General features: G+C 42.7%; 1 protein-coding gene across 7 annotated transcripts in view; it reads left to right on the top strand.

The window, feature by feature from the left end:
• ETV6 (ETS variant transcription factor 6) overlaps positions 1 to 16,774 on the top strand; it is a 216,786-nt gene that overhangs the window by 178,000 nt on the left and 22,012 nt on the right. For 6 of the 7 annotated variants that reach the window (XM_054591426.1, XM_054591424.1, XM_054591428.1 and 3 more), the window contains exons 4-5: positions 1,863 to 2,006; positions 15,651 to 16,196. In XM_054591426.1, the coding sequence (XP_054447401.1) occupies positions 1,863 to 2,006; positions 15,651 to 16,196 (690 nt within the window). The remainder of the gene's footprint in view (positions 1 to 1,862; positions 2,007 to 15,650; positions 16,197 to 16,774) is intronic. The other variant, XM_054591423.1, reaches the window with a different exon arrangement.

The following is a 16,774-nucleotide window of genomic DNA, read 5'->3' as shown; positions in this document are numbered from 1 at the left end:
TTACTGACCCTTTTTTTTTTTTTTTTTTTTTAGTGATAGTCATCATCAGGAACACATTTTTCAATGTGTGTTCGTTTTCTCTTCTGCATACTACCGAAATAAAGCATCACTCAAACCCACGGGATAAAACCCAGCAAGCGTGAGGCCATGTTAATTAAGAGAAGTTTAGGAAGACATTACACTAAACCAGAAGAAACAAAGTGTTGATTAGGGACTTATTTTTGTAAGCGATTAAAATATGAATCATTAAAATAGGACTGTATTTCAGGCTCTGTAGCCTCATCTCATCGGAGACAGCATTCCCATGACTACTCAACTGCGATTAGATGAGCTGGCTCCGAAGCCTTCCCAGCTCCAGAACATTCACGTGTGCCAGGACTCCACCTTATAAAGTACTTCGTAAAAGTCTGATTCAGAACACCTCTACGTCGTCTTGCCCATTTCATTAAAAGGAAATACCCAAGTGACATGGTGTCTTCAGCTCTTTTTAGTCTTTTGCTTTATTGAGTCATAATAGTAAATAGTGGCAGTAAGTTATATTAATAACAACCAAAATTCAAAGGCAGAGGAAGGAACAAAGCCAAAACAAAGACGTAAGATACCTCAGGAATCCCTTAGAATAGAATATTATAGAACTTTATTTAGTATCAGTGGAAGTGGAATAGAGGTTTGCACAAAGAAAGACTTTGACATGGAGCATTTCTCAGTTTCAAAGAAGAAAAAATAATTTAGCAATATCCACAGCCCTAAATATGCAGTTAAATTATGTTGTTAATTAAAGAATCTGTTTAAAATAGCTAAAATTAGAGATAAAAGCCCATTGTTGCTATAATTGTTGACTGTGTATCTGTCTGTGGAAGGGCATGGGGGGACACTCAGGAGACTGTGGTACTTTAAAGATTAATCGCCCATTCCAAGGGGTTTTGAGGCACCCACCTTCATGTTGAATTTGGATCTAAACCAAGAGGGTGGTACAACACCACGACAGGTTTTTTTCTGTAATAAACTTCTCGGTGCACACTTCAAACACCAAATATATCAGAGGGCCCCACCATTCTCTGCACGGGGCTGATACCCAAAGATGATTTCCTGGAAATTGTGGAGCCTTAGAGCAATGCTTGTGTTGCATTTTTAAAGGAGGGAAGCATCCCAGATGTGCCAGTTCCCTCTACAGTCTCTTCAGTACTTTGCACCTCTGATGGGATTGGGTGGGTAGAAAAGCATGTTTTTGCTTTGCTGTGTTTTGTTTTGTTTTGGAATGATTTCTATGAAGAATCTATGAGTTGTCACTGGAACATTAAAACTCTTTACACTTAATGACTCATACATAATTCTTTGAATTATCTGTAATGCAAGCAGATATAGATGTGGAAAGGATATTTTCACAAAAGTAAAGGCAATAGAATTAGGACAACTCACATTTCAAAAAAGTCTACTACATCCCTGCAAAGCACGATGATTATGCAGCTACTGGAACAGTTCAGAAATGTGAAAGGACAAAGAGGGATACTAAACTGTGATAAGCTTAAATCTAATTATATAACTACAGATAGGATGAACAGGGCTTCTTCTTAGTGATAGAATTATAGATGACTTTTGTTTTCTTCCTGGTTTTCAGCATTTTATGAAACTTACTGTACATTTCATAATCAAAAAGCTCTATTAAAAATCACATGTCTCTGACCTTGAGTTCCAAGCTGTACATCTTGTGTGTCCCCTATAAGCTCTGTGAGAGTAGGTATCATGCCTGTCTTACTCAGGTGATATGGCATCCTTAGCACAGTGCCACACATAGAGTCAAAGCTCAGTAAATAGTTGAATAAAATATTCCCATTTCTTTATTTTTCTTTCCTTCTTTCCAGGTGATGTACTCTATGAACTCCTTCAGCATATTCTGAAGCAGAGGAAACCTCGGATTCTTTTTTCACCATTCTTCCACCCCGGAAACTCAATCCACACACAGCCGGAAGTCATACTGCATCAGAACCACGAAGAAGGTACCCGAGGTGATTTCTCTTGCGTTGCCTGACACTTAGACATATCCAAGATGTTTCGTTGCTAATTTGATGTTGTTCTTTTTTTATGTGATTCATTTTTTGGTCAACAAACAAATTATAGAGTGCTTGCCTTGTATAAGACCCTGGGGAAATGCCAAGATGAAAAAGTACTCTCTTGGTTCTGTGCAACTCGCAGTCTAGGTGAAGCAACGAGAAAGATATACACGTATAATAGAAGGCATCCTAAAGAGGTAGTGGAAGGGGAAGTACATCCAGGTGCAAGCAGCAGGGTCAGCATCACGAATGAGGTGGCTCTGGAGGACTCCTTCATGGCCCAGCAGGATTCAGATAAGCAGGGATGAAGTGGGGAACATCCCAAGCAGAAAGAATGACACAGGATGGCGTAAGTCCTTGGACTAGAAAGAGTCAGCTGGCTTGGGTTGTAGAGCTTACCTCCCCTCCTCCCAATGGCCTTTGTTATGAGAAATTTCAAACATACCACAAATAGGGAGAATAAACTAAATACACCCCTGTGAGCCATCACCCTACTTCAACGACCATCAGCCCTTTGCCTCTGCAGAGCTACTTACTCCAAGGAAGTTAAATTGGAAATAGAATGTGGAGAATTTTGATGGAGGAAAGTAATGGGGAGTCACTGAAGATCTGTAAGCAGAGGATAATAAAAGCTGGAGGAAGAAAATAGACCCAAACCCTGTGAACTCTGGGGGGAAGGAGGGGGAGCAGGGGTTTCCTCTCCTTGCACCAAAGGCGGCTTCTTGCAGTGTCCTCAGTGTAAGTACTTGCTTCAGCTGTCCTGGGTGCTGCTCTTCTCCTGTGAGTCACACTCATCATAAAAGTTATTGATAGAAGATGGAACAAAAAACCGTACTTGAATTGTGGCCCGAGACATAAGTTCCACAGCAGGCGTACGGGTATGGAAATAGGGTATAAAAATCATACTTTGCTCATCATTCCATTGAACAGTGGTGCCTCTGTTGGAGCTTAAGTCCATGTGTTCCTCCCAGGTTGTTTAGACAGCAGATGTGGGCACTCAAAGCAATACTATTAAACTTGTATTTTTTCTTAGGACCAGATTACTAGGGGATTAAAACCCCAGTCCCTTGGGGTATTTCCTTAAATTGATAGATTACACCCAGGAGCAGGGCTATTATTTTTGTTTTGTTGTTGGCAAATTTTTTTAAAAAATGAGAAGTTTACTTAATTAACACTTCACAAAAGAGATCCTGACTCCAGGCGATCAGCATGTCTTCCCTGTGCCAAGTGTTTCACAGAAAGTGCCCTTGCTTTCGTGATGGGGACGTGAGGAGTGTTTCTTCCACCTCCCTGTTTCTCTTATCCTTTCTTCTTCTAGTTTTACCCTTGCTAAATTTAGCAGCTGGCCCCACCCCAAATGGGTTTCTTCATTCTTCTGCTCTTCCTGCATGTACATTTCCTGCTTGCTTAATAACCAGCAGCTACTCCAGAGGAGAGGAGGTGGGTTTACTGAAGCTTGACATTAAGGCGAGAATCATACTACCTTGCCTGCCTCTTCAGATAGAAAGGGTATGTGATGGGGTGTTTTTTTTCCCCGCTCTCTCTTTTTCTCATTACTTAAAAAAAAAAAAAAAAAAAAAATCCATTTGGAATTTCTATTCCTCTTTTTGTTCCCAAATGTGATTGGAGACTAATGGTCTCACCTCATCACAAATTCTGCCTCCTTTCTCCATGGCCTGATTTGACTCGTAAGTAGGCGTGTTTGCCATTGTTCTCATTTGCAGGAGCTAATCAATAGGGAAAGCTGGCTTACTCTCAGAGCTCCTCTCAAACTGAGTAAATACAGATGTGCCACGACCTACGCGGTAATGAGCTGTGCTCTCAAGTGTTATGACGGTGGTGGTGATGAGCTCAGTAGGTAAAAGAATGAAGTTAATGAGGCCAAGGTCAAGGGCTTTGTCACCCTGTGAACCAGTTAGCTCTGCTTCAGACCCAGCTCTTAAAAGAATGGTGTTCTCAGAGACCATTCCTTAAAGCTGTCAGCCCAGAAACAAGATCTGAGTGTTCGTGTGCTCTCCCGTCACCTGTTCAGATGCAGGCCGTGCTCTCAGATAAACAGGTGGACACACAAGAAAGGAAGTGTAGGTCTTTATCAGGTGGTAGCAAATGAGAAGAGCAGTTCAAGGCACAGAGATGATATGAAGAGGCTGTCTGTCCCTAGACTTCCAGATATATTGGTGCCTTTGGTGATAAAGGAACTGACTAGAGAGGTGAATGGACCAGTACAAGTTCCCTACCCCCCCAGCCACCTCCCACCTCTTCCCTTTTCTACCAACCAGAAGAAGTACCCAGCTCAACATGGACTATTTCTGGAATCAATACTGTGATATTTACTTGTGGCTGGTAACACATTAATATGGGCGTAAGTTAACGTACAGAAAGAGCTGGTCCTGGAAAAAAAGGTCTGTAAAGTGAAATTATGCATATCAAATATTACATCCCCAACGATTTATTTACATAATTGGGGACCCAGTGCCATGTCAAAGCACGTCATTCTTGACTTGGCACAGAGAAATATGACAGAATGAAAGGAGAACAGAGGCATTTCAGAGAGGGCCCCACTCATCCCCTAAGGAGGCTGGCACAGTGAGGCGTGCAGGGCGAAGTGCAAACACAGAGCTGCATTCAATCCCCCTGTGACTTCACGTCTTCACTGCCACCCACTTAACCCATTTGGACCGTCATAATTTCACAATGGGAGTTTATCATACAATACAAAGGTATCTTGTTTAACCTAGCAACAGTCCCCTGCAAATACCCCATCTGAGTACATTGCGTTGAAACCGCGCTTCCCTTGCTAGCAGCCACAGGGCAGCCCCATAAGCCGGAAGCTGGTGTTAGCTCAGAGGCCCCCCTCCAGGCTCTGACAGGAGAAGAAGGGTATCCTACTAATTCACACTCCCTTTATTTTTTTTTATGTATTTTTTTTAGTAAACACTCATCATATACATATCTGTTCTGAAATTGTGTCATGCCTTGGGCAAAGCAGTCATCAGACAACCACCCAGGTGTAGGAGAACCAGTATTTCCACTCTTTTTCCTTATTTACTTATGGGAAGAGAGTGCAATATTATATAACTAAGGTAACCTTCTAATTTTTCATCCACACCAAGCCATTTTTGGCATTGAAATGGGACTCTAATAAATAAGCTAAGGCAATAAGCATAAACCAGAACCATCTCTGATAAACTGGGGCACATGGTCAGCTTAGATAGTCAGGAAACCAGTTCTAACCCTCAATTCTTCCAGAACAAACATGAGGGCTTAATTTCCCACATCTCTGGCCCTCAGTTCCCCCAGTTGTAAGATAAGGGATTAGACTAAGTGCTCTTAGATCTTACACCTCTCAAATCCTCACATTTCACCAGGGCCCGAGCCTCACTGGGCAATAATGAAGATGAATAAGATACATTCTCTACCTTCAGGGTCACGGCAACTAAAATCTGGGAAATCCTAACAGTGTCCTGCCTGGTGTTGCTCAGAAACAGCTGAACATTTCTCCTAGATTCCTTTTCTTTGATTGTTGTGACCCATTTTATCTGCATATTATAAATTAGATAGTTTTGTAAGAAGGAGACAAAATAAACAATGATACTACTTCTTTCACCAAAGCCAGGAGGCAAAACATCTTTAGAAATTTCAGACCAGCAGATTATTTTAAAATAATGTATCTTGCCACACACAGTTGTAATATCAACTTCTTTTAATACCTTAGGTTCCAAAATCACTAGCTTTTAACTCCCATGGAATATATAATAGAAGGGCGTTGTCCCAAAGTATTACATTACCACTGATCCTTTGGTGTTAGAACTACTTGAATAGTGATTCCCTAAAAGCTCACTGAGTGATATAAAATATTCTTTCAGTCTGGGCTAGTCTCAGAATGGCAGAGTTTACCCCTTTCTGCCTGGACACGTGTAAGTATCTAGGGAAAAGGAATAAAAGCTCTATCTCCTAGATGTTCTTAATCCCACCAGCTCTTTGGAGGACCCTCCTATAATTTCAGCTTCAGTTCCATCCTCTCTTGTTGTGCCCCGTCTAAGAGACTGGGAGATGATTTTTTAGTCACTTTAATTTGAAAATATTTATACATGCAGTGCTCTGATTGTTTCTGCAAGAGTGGACACAGTTTTGAAGGTAAAGTTCTGCTCTGGGGCAGCATTTTGTCCCCAGGTGGGCATGGAAAGCGGAAGTGAAGGTGAGAAACTTCAAGTGTCGGAATACTGTTTTTCTCAATTCTCCTTACTGCCAGCACAGGGTAAGAGAGTAGAGAGAAATCATGTCTTTGATGGGGGGCAGGATCAAAGGCCTGCGTTCTGGGATGGCCCACAGAGTATTTATTGATATGATTGCTTTCTTAAGGGAAATATGACCTCTCCCCACCCTCACACCCAGCCTCCCAATCCAAGTGCCCAAAGACTGTTTTGGAGGAAGAAAATCTTACACAAACTTAATGAAACAATTAAAGAAGATGAGGTATATGAATCTGCTTGATAACAACAAAATGAAAGCTAACATTTATTGGGCACCCTCTCTGCATGTAAGGCCCTGTTCTAAGCTCTCGCATGTTTCAATCATTCCATCTTCACAACTAGCCTTTAAAGAAAAGTAATATTATTCCCACTTAATAGACAAGGAAATCGGGTCTAGAGCAGTGAAGTAACATGCCCTAAATCACACAGCCACCAAGGAGCAGCACTAAATTTTAACCCCAGGTCCACGTGACTCCAGTGCCGGTGCATGAATGAGCCACCCAAAATAACAATTTCATTAATTTTTTTTTTGTAAGCACCCTGAAAATGGAACAAATGAATGGATGATGAGTATGGCTGTAGAGATCAGGATGCTAAGTCAGGTCTCCTGACTGGGGTACACTGTGGCAGGTCCCAGCATGCCCACTTAAAATTTTTCTGCTTCATAGTACTTGTAACTGCCAAATCTAAATGAAAAGTCAAAGATAACTTCTGAGATACCAGTGTATGTCTTCAATTGCTGATAGGAAAAACTCACACTAACTTGGACTGAATTAACCTGTATCGATCACTGACTGCCTCAGGATGACTGAACTTGGCATGACGCGCACCCCCGGCCTGTGAGAAGCGTGGGCTCTGAGTCAGGCACTGAGCCAGCCCCTCAGGACAGCTGTCGAGTGGGCAGCAGGGGAGATGAAGCTTGTAGCTGCTCCAGCCACATCCTATTACTGGTTGTTGTTACAAAACGCCCCCAATTCTGTAGTCTTGCTGGAATCGTGTTGATGTCTGAAGTGTCAAGGGGGCCATCAGCTGGCCTCTGACATCGTAAGCCCTATTAACTGTGATGGAGCCAGAGAGTATAATGGTGTGTGTCTGCACTCTGGATCCAGACCAGGTGTTCAAATCGCAGCTCCCCAGTTTACCAGCTGTGTGACGTTAGCCAAGTTATTAAACTTCCTTGTGCCTCAGTTTCCTTCTGTAAAATAAGGAAAAGAGACCTATTGAATATGATTGGTATAAGAAAGGAGCAAGTTTATACGGAAAATGCCCTTAGAATAGCATCTCTCACATGACAAGCACTCAGTAAATGCTATTCATTGTCATTATTTGATTTTTTTTTTTTTTGCCACTATTGGATTGCGTTTTTTCTTTTTTTTTTAACTTAAAAATGTAATTATGATAAAATATACATAACATTTATCATCTTAACCATGTTTAAGTGTTCAGTAGGGTTAAGTATATTTGCATGGTTGTGCAGTGGTTGGTTGATTTATTTCTTACCCTCAATTCCAGCTTTCTTAACCAATCCCATTACTGCAACTGCATGCACTTCATGTAAACACCACGTCTGTGTAATCCAGACACAGGAAGGGCCTTTTGCCTATCCATGCCATTATTCTAGAACTCCTTCATTGATTAACCGGGCACCAGATGTAGCATTATTTCTGTGGTAAAATATACTTAAAGTTTCAGCCTTAGTTACTTTCAGGACACCACCTGATTTGAAAGTGAGCACTGAATGTACCTGGCACGTGGTAGGCCCTTCAGGACCCATTTGGAACCTATTCATCTTCTGAGGGGTTTCTCCACTCACATTTAAGAGCTGTAAGATTAACTTTTGTGTGCCCCTTTCATTTCGGTGACTCTTGGATCTGACAGAGCACAAGGCTCCCCCTGAGGAAGAACAGGCCCAGATCTTGAGTTCTTGTCCTCAGGAGAACCAGCTAACAACATCTTTTTCCATTATCAGGCCTCATTCCACTGTCCCCTAACTCCTTTCCCCTGCTTTGCTTCCTACATTTCATGGCCTAGGTCAGCATGGCCTTTCACTCTCCGAGGTTGGTCCCCTGGTGCAGGACCTGATTGTAATGGGTCAGGGCGGAGTCGCTGGACGGCGCGCAGAGCCTCTTTACAATGGTGTGGACTGTCTACTTCAGGGAGGACCCACTCACCTCCCCTGCCTCCCCTGGCTTCCTTCAATGGTAGAGGCTGCTCTTAGCCTGAGAGCTAGCTGGCTCTATTAAGCCACACGTTTTAGGGGCAAGGATCCCTAATATGCATGATTAACTGTCCCAAGGTAGCCAGGAAGTCTTCAAGAAACTTCCTCTTACCCAGAGGGAAATGTCATCAGATTTTTTTGAGATAAGGGCAGTGGGAGTCGTGTGGGTTCACTTCCAGACAAGGAGGCCCTCAGTTGCCGCTATCTTGCTCTTTCCCCTTTCAGCGCTCCCCTGCCTTATCTTTGTGCCACCCTGACCCAGTGCCTGTAAATGATTTACAAGGTTTACACACACACACACCCCAAGGCTAGTAGGCTCATTTGAAATCTGATCCCTTGATTTCATTTACTTCTTTTGTGCCTCTTTATTGAGACAGAGGGAGATTCCTTTCTTTATGCTGCCTGCCTGCAAAGGGCAAAGCAAAGACAGCTTACGGCTGCTTGCAGACCTGCTCCAGCTCCCGGCGCTGAGCCACTGTCAGGGTGACCTGCTTGGAGGCTTTCCGCCCACAGTAGTGAAGATGAAACCTCAGAGTCCTGCAAGTTACCTATGTAGCTTCTTTCAGTTCCTTTCACCAAATGTTTATAAAATTCAAAGAGCTTGCTTAGGCTTATGGTGTATGACCTCAGACACCTGTAAATCACACCCTGCACACTTGAGCAGTTTAATTCTCAGGCCCTACAAGGGAATCAGTAGCATTGGCAACTTGTCGAGATGAATAGACTGAAATGGGCAGGCCACGGGTGAGGGAAAGTCTTGCCTGAAACCCTTGGAAAGGGAGTAGGGGTTAAGGGGCGTATCAGTTTTCTAGGGCTGCCGTAACAAAATAGCACAAATAGTTGGCTTAAACTACGGAAATTTATTATCCCACCGTTGTGGAGGCTGGAAGTCCAAGATCAAGGTACAGGCAGGATGGGTGCCTTCTGAAGACTGTGAGAGAGAATCGGGTCTGTGCCCCCTCCAGCTTCTGGTGGTTTGCTGCAGTCTTGGGTGTTCCTTGCCTTCTTGACTTCCTGTTCACATGGCATACTCCCTGTGTGCGCTGACTTTTTCAGCCCCTGTAGCCTTTCGATGTTTTTTTCTTCTTATTGTGTCCGTTTTCTCCATTAAATTATATTTTTGAGAGCAAGGACCACATTTCCTTACTCTTTGCAGGTTCTGCATCCAAGATGCTGCTTAAAATATAGTTGACGTCACTCAAGGTTCTGTTTCAACACCTATTTTGCAATCACTGTGGGGCAAAATATTCCCCTTTCAGTCATGCAGTGTGGATATGTCTATGGGTCCAAATTCCCCTTTTCATGAGGACCCAGTCATATCAGATTAGGGGCCCACCCAGCCCTAATATAACCTTATCTTAACTAATTACATCTACAATGACCATTTTTCCAGTAAGGTCACATTCTGAGGTACTAGGGGTTGAGACTTCCACATATGAAATTTTTTTGAGTGGAGGGAAAGCACAGTTCACCCCCTAACAGGGGGTGACAGCTTAAGTGTATATATGAAACCTGCTTTGAATTCCACGTCAAGACCTAGACCCTTTGATCTCCATAGAGCTCTTTATGTCATTCATGGCTCCCACTAATCTTTTATAAAATTGTTCTGGAAAATGGTCCCTTCTGGAAGACTGTGGAATAGGATAGACTGAAGCGGAGGAATGAGATTTACCCGCTGGGCCTGCCGATCTGCGTCTCCCCAACCTGACTTCTCTTATCACCAGCCCTGGCCTGTGGGAGTGAGTGCCCGCTGGCGGCCGTGGCATCCTGATGTGCGGGCTATAAACTTGAGGGCAGTGTGTTGGGTTGTGTTTTTTTGTACGATTCACTAGTATTTTTTATTTATAACATGATTAAGTTAGGTCAAATTTTGGTAAATTTTAAAAAGAGAAGCTTTTCTAATAAATAAAAGGAAAGAAGATGAGAAAAGAAATCAGACCTTTTTTTTTCTAGTCATTGCATTTAACTACCTAATTTATTTGGGGCTGACTGGTAGTGAGAAAGGATTATTTGTGTCTAAAAGAGACCTACAAAAAGAAAGGTTTGGGATCAGAAAACACTTCCAACAAGGATGGGGTCCCTACCAGTCCTTGGTCTTTTTCTTCCTTTCCTTCTTCCTTCCACGCCCACATTAATTATGTGTGGCTTTCCCTCCCTCTTCCTTAAGCATTTCCCTCCCATATCAAGACCTTCAGACCGAGGGCAATGTGGATAATTTCCCAGTTTTCCATCTGGGCAGTTCACCAAGAACAAACCCAGACATCAAGGCCAGACCAAAAAAATCTTCTTGTTTTAGACAGAAGACTCCTACATCTGGGGGATTTAATGCACCCACTGTCCGCTCGGTGCATTTCCTGTGTCCGGAGCTTCTCTGCCTGCCGGCTCTGGTCTCACAAGTTTCCATACCCTGCTGCCAACTTACAATAACAGAGGCAGCAGGCAGCAGGGTCAGAACGTCAGAGCCCTCTCCATCTGTGGGCGCGTGCTTTGCAAACTGAAACAAAAGCTTGGAAGACCTCACTGCAGGCCTTTCAGCCTTGACATCGGTTGTGCCCAGACCACCAGTTGCCTGGAATTAATACCCTCGGATCCAGTTCTCTACCATTAATGTTATCAACTTCATCAAGTACTTCCTCTTGGAGTGGTGTCTGCAGACAAAGAAATAAATCAAGCCCTTCCAAGTCCTGTTCCTGTCCGGATCCTGAGTCAAAAGTAAAATCTGAGTTGATTATCCAGAGCACTGTCTCCCTCCTTTATTGTTCCCAATGATCTGGGCAGGAACGGAGAGTGAAATCTCCCCAGGACATTACATCAGTTCCTTTTTACCCTTGGCATAAAAGTTCACCCTCTCACAGTCCCCCCAGACTCCCTAAGGCTTGCGGCGGCGCACACCCAGACGCTGAGCCTTGAAGCCCAGGACATCAAAGGAAGCCTGCAGGTAACCAGACAACTGGCCAACGCCTGCGCCCATTTTGAAATTTGTAAGACAGGAAATGGATTCAGGAAATAAGACTTTTCAATACATGGTCTTCATCATCCTTAAGTATTGTTAAACCTTAATAAGTTTTTAAGGAAAGGGAGCGATTCTGCCAATGACATTTGAAAGAAAATATTTGAAACTTCAGGATGCAAATACTCAAAATATCTGCTTATGATGGCCATCCTCTGTGACAAATGAAAAGTGACCCATAGATAAAATATGTATTCATTTTCATGGACAGTAGAATTGAGATCCATATTAGCTGTGAAAAGATTACCCCATCCCTAAAAGATTGCAGAACATTTCTATCATATGAATAATTTCAACCGTTAAAGTTAACTCCATGGGTCTAACCAGTACCTTGTAAGCATTTATTTGCATTTGGGTTCAAGTGATGAAGTTAGTACTTGTTATCCCAACCTGTATCATTGAAAGACTGACTAAGCACTTTAAAAAACTTTTTATAGTAGAAAATATCAAATTGATACAAAAGTAGAGAAAATTATATAATGAATCAAAATGTACTGATCACCAGCTTTAATATTCAATTATGACTGTTCTTGTTTCCTCTATGCCTTACCTACTCTCTGATTCTCCATTCAGATTTTTGTGACGCAGACTCCAGGTATATAATTTCATCTGTAAATGTGCCAGTACAGGACTGAGAAGATAAGGACCCTTTATAAAATCATAATCACAGAGCTATCATATCACCTGAAAACAAATAGTTCCTCAATATTACCAGTTTACTGACCCTGTCTTCTGTCATCTCCAACTGCTGTTACATCCATCCAGTCCAGTTTAAATCAGAATCCAAGCAAGGGTCTATACATTGGAAATGCTTGATGTGTTCCTTAAGTCTCTTCCAATCTATAGGTCTCCATTTGTGTGTTTCTGGTGCACATGTTTATTCTCTCTCTCTCTCTCTCTCACACACACACACACACACACACCCCAACACCTCTCTTGGTGTTTAAAAAGTTAGTCAAAAGTAGCATAACTTTTCCCTTGTACATTGTGTGTCTTTTTTTCCTCTGGTTACTTTCAAGATTTTCTCTTTATCTTCAGTTTTCAGCAGTTTGACTGTAATGTGCCTGAGTGTAGCTTTCATTGTATTTATTTTGCTTGGGATTTGCCAAGCTTCTTGGAACTTTAAGTTTGTCATTGTCACCAAATTTAGGGACAGTTTGGCCATTATTTCTTCAAATTCTTTTTGCCCCATTTTTTTTTTGTGTTCTCGCCTTCGTAAACACCAATTACCTGCCTATTAGACCATTTAATACTGTTTCAAAGGTCACTGAGGATATATTTGTTTTTAATTTTTATTACTGTCTTCATGTTTACTCACCCTATCTTCTGCAATCTCCAGCCTGCTGTCAAGTCCATCCAGCCCGTTCTTCCATTTCAGATATTGTAGCTTTTCAGTCCTAGAATCCTCTTCTTTTTTTTTTTTTAACACTTTCCATTTCTATTCTGACTATCTCCATCTGTTATTGCTCATTATGGCCATCATTTCTTTTAAGTACTTGAACTTATAGTTACTTTAAAGTTTTGGGGGTTTTGTTTGTGTTTTTGTTTTTTGTTTTTGCTAATTTCAATGTCTGTATCATCTCAGTCTGTTTTTGTTGATTGCCTTTCCTCTTGATTATGGATCATGTTTTTCTGTTTCTTTGCATGTCTAGAAAACCTTTAGTGGATACTGGATATCCAATAAAAATAAATAACACATTGTACAGACTCTATTATGTTTTATTCCTCTGAAGGGTGTTAATTTTTATTCTAGCAGGCAGTTAAATGACTAGCCAGTGACTCTGAATTGGTGGAAGCTTGGTCTTACATTTAGTTAGGATAGATTTATTTCAGTTTTGCCTTTAGCCCTCAGGTAAATCCCTTTGTCCCAAAACACTTTTCTTACTCCTGAAGTTAATAAATTCCTGGGTTAATAAACAGCCTGAGATATTTACAGAGCTTTGTTGATAGGACTTAAGCTCCAAACTCTGTCTCCAATACAGTGGCCAATACCTGAGATTTCTGCTCATATCTTTCAACCATCCAGCTGTTGCTTTTCACTGAGCTCTTTAGCAGCTCCCCTACTCGTGTGCTGTTCAGTACACATGTTAAGGATTTGAGGGAACTTTATGTGCAAATTTAGTGGCTGCTTCTTCTGAAGCTCTCTTCTTAATGAGACTTGCTCTCCCACTTTCCACCCCTCCCCCCATTCTGGCAGCTTCATTCTCTAATCCCTGACACCTTAAGCAACTTTCCATTCACTTTCTAGTTGCCACATATAACATGGACTTAGGAGGATCCTCAGGGCAAAAGCTGTATAAATTTGGACCTTACTTTGTGCACATCTTTACTTTCAAGAGTAACACCCCCTTCAGTTTTCTTTATGACCTTCAAATAACTCTTACAAATGTATTTTATCCAGATTCTATTTTTTCAATCTGAGGTAGATTAGTCCAACACAAGCCATTCTACCATTATTGAAACTGGAAGCCCTTTCTTCTCCATTAGAAAAATGGTAGCATATCATAAATACTTTATCTTGTTTTGCTTATCTAACCATAGAGCCTATAGATCAGTCCTTAGCAGAATATTGAGATACTCCTCGTTCCATTTTATAGCTGCATAGTTCTCCATTGTTTAGAGGAATACTATAATTTATTAAATGAGTCTCCTACCAGGAGCTATACCAATAATTAAGCACTTTTAAATTCATGGCAGCAGGTACACAGTAGTCACAAAATTAACACTTTGCCTTCAAGCAGATGATCTCTTGATGATAATTAACAATATTTTTTTTTGTTCCTTGTCTCATATCATAGGTGATATCAACAGGAATGCCCATTTTTCTGCCAACCCTGAGTAAAACTGCCTAAGAAACCACCACCTCTATCTCTGTTTACTAACCCTATCAGATTCCCAGACTCCCTTTGTACATTCTTCATATGGGTATTGCCATCATTGACAAAGGAGATACCTTTGGCCTGCTTTACTTAGAACCATGGCCAAGTCCCTGACTGGAACAGAAGCCTCAAGCATGCCCATTGTTTTTTGGTGAGACAGCTCTGGGAACAGATATGGCCATTAAAACCTCTCTAAGATGAGCATGGGGCCCTGTGGGAAGCTCCATTTTCAGAGGCAGATTTATCTCCTCCCCATCCTTAGCAGGGACTCTTAAAGTCACATGTGTGCTAGTTCCTCCCTCAGCCCAGCCTACAGAACTATTCTGTGGCTGAGCTGTGAACACTTCTGAGCAAGTGTCCTTGCTCAGTGGTCACCAGCTTGAAAGTTCAAGTGGGATGGGGTGGAGGTATGTGAGGGATCTCCATCCCTTCTTACTTCAGCCTGTCCCCGAGCACTTGTAGACAGGGTCTGTTCACTCAGAAACAAGGTGATCCTAAATGTTCTTTCAAGTACAATTAGATTGTTATTCTGTACATTAGGCCCACTGCTCGTGCTTAGAGCAGGTTTTGATATGACTTTCCCCCCAGTGTGTACATAGTAAAGAGGTAGATACTGTAATAGATACACAGGTTCTAGAATCTGATTGGAATCTGGTTCTAATCCCCAAAGTAACCGTGTGACCTCAGTTGCTTAACTCCTTTATGCCTCCATTTTCTCACCTGTGAAATAGAATTAATGTAGTTAGTATCTCCTACTTAGGAGTACTGTAAATTTAAAACAGTGCAATCCAATACCTAGGATATAGTAATTGCTTTATTATTATTATTATTATTATTATTATTATTAAATGCCAACAACTCCTGGAGATAGAGAATATGAAAAGTAGCTTATGAAAAGGTACGGCAAGTGAAAGCATCTGGAGAGAAACACTTTAGGACCCTGAAAGCCATGTTGAAGAGTCAAAGATAAAGAATGAAAGTTTGGCTTCCTTGGATGTGTGAGCCGCCAGTAGGTGGTTAATGGAATGTTTGTAGACATTCTTAGCTTGTCTAGTAGCAGGAAAAGAATTCTAAGTATGTGCGCTTTAATTATTTTTCAAGTGGTGAAAATGACACTACATCCTGGGAAGAAAGTTTATACCCTGCACACGCTCCACTGTTGACTGCTGTGGAGCCGCGGTGAGGTCCCTGTGCTGACACTCACTGGGGGCTGTGATTGCCTCTCCCTCTGTTCCACAGATAGTTGTGTCCAGAGGACCCCAAGGCCGTCAGTGGAGACTGTGCACCACAACCCTCCCACCATTGAACTGTTGCACCGCTCTAGATCACCCATCACGACAAATCACCGGCCGTCTCCTGACCCTGAGCAGCGGCCCCTCCGGTCCCCCCTGGACAACATGATTCGTCGCCTCTCCCCGGCCGAGAGGGCCCAGGGACCAAGGCTCCACCAGGAGAACAACCACCAGGAGTCCTACCCCCTGTCAGTGTCTCCCATAGAGAATAATCACTGCCCACCGTCCTCCGAGTCCCACCAGAAGCCATCCAGCCCCCGTCAGGAGAGCACACGCGTGATCCAGCTGATGCCCAGCCCCATCATGCACCCTTTGATCTTGAACCCCCGGCACTCCGTGGATTTCAAACAGTCCAGGCTATCCGAGGACGGGCTGCATCGGGAAGGGAAACCCATCAACCTGTCGCACCGGGAAGACCTGACATACATGAACCACATCATGGTCTCCGTCTCCCCGCCCGAGGAGCACGCCATGCCCATTGGGAGGATAGCAGGTAAGTGCGCGCTCCCTTTTGCCGCCACTTCAGCCTCGGGGGGACCTAACAAGGCCCCATTCTCTCCTTAGAACCTGGCGGCTAGCCTTACACCATTCCCAATTCCGTGCCCTCAAAGGCTCCGTGAAGGCGAGCGGAGGCTTCTGCCTGGATGAGGCGAAATCCCTGCCGGGCTAGTTAATGAGCCACTGGGACGAAGTAGTTAATGAGCCTCAGAAATGTTAAGAAACAAATGTCCTACATCCAGCTTATAAGGAGAGTCACACCAGAATCAGGGCTAAGCGAAAACATTTAAAATACAAGGTTTATGAGCATGTTAATGGCCCTGTCCTGAAGTTTCCAGTTGCTAATTAATAACCAGACACAGCATAAAGAACCTTTGTCTCAGATTCAGGCCTGTAATTCCATCCTATGGGCAGTAACTGAAATGCAGCCTTCACCTTGGGAGTTGGGTAGGAGAGAAAAACAGAATTATGGTGTTGGAGGTAGGTGGTGGTGGGTCGTTCGGATAGAGGAAATCACTCTCGAGTTCTTTTACTTTTATGACGACAAGCCCAAATTTGCTTCCCTAAGACAAG

The sequence above is a fragment of the Pteronotus mesoamericanus genome, unplaced genomic scaffold, assembly GCF_021234165.1.
Source record: "Pteronotus mesoamericanus isolate MK-2021 breed Mesoamerican mustached bat unplaced genomic scaffold, CSHL_Meso_final scaffold_21, whole genome shotgun sequence".
NCBI classification, from domain to species: domain Eukaryota; kingdom Metazoa; phylum Chordata; class Mammalia; order Chiroptera; family Mormoopidae; genus Pteronotus; species Pteronotus mesoamericanus.
This window is presented reverse-complemented; position numbering and strand designations above follow the sequence as displayed.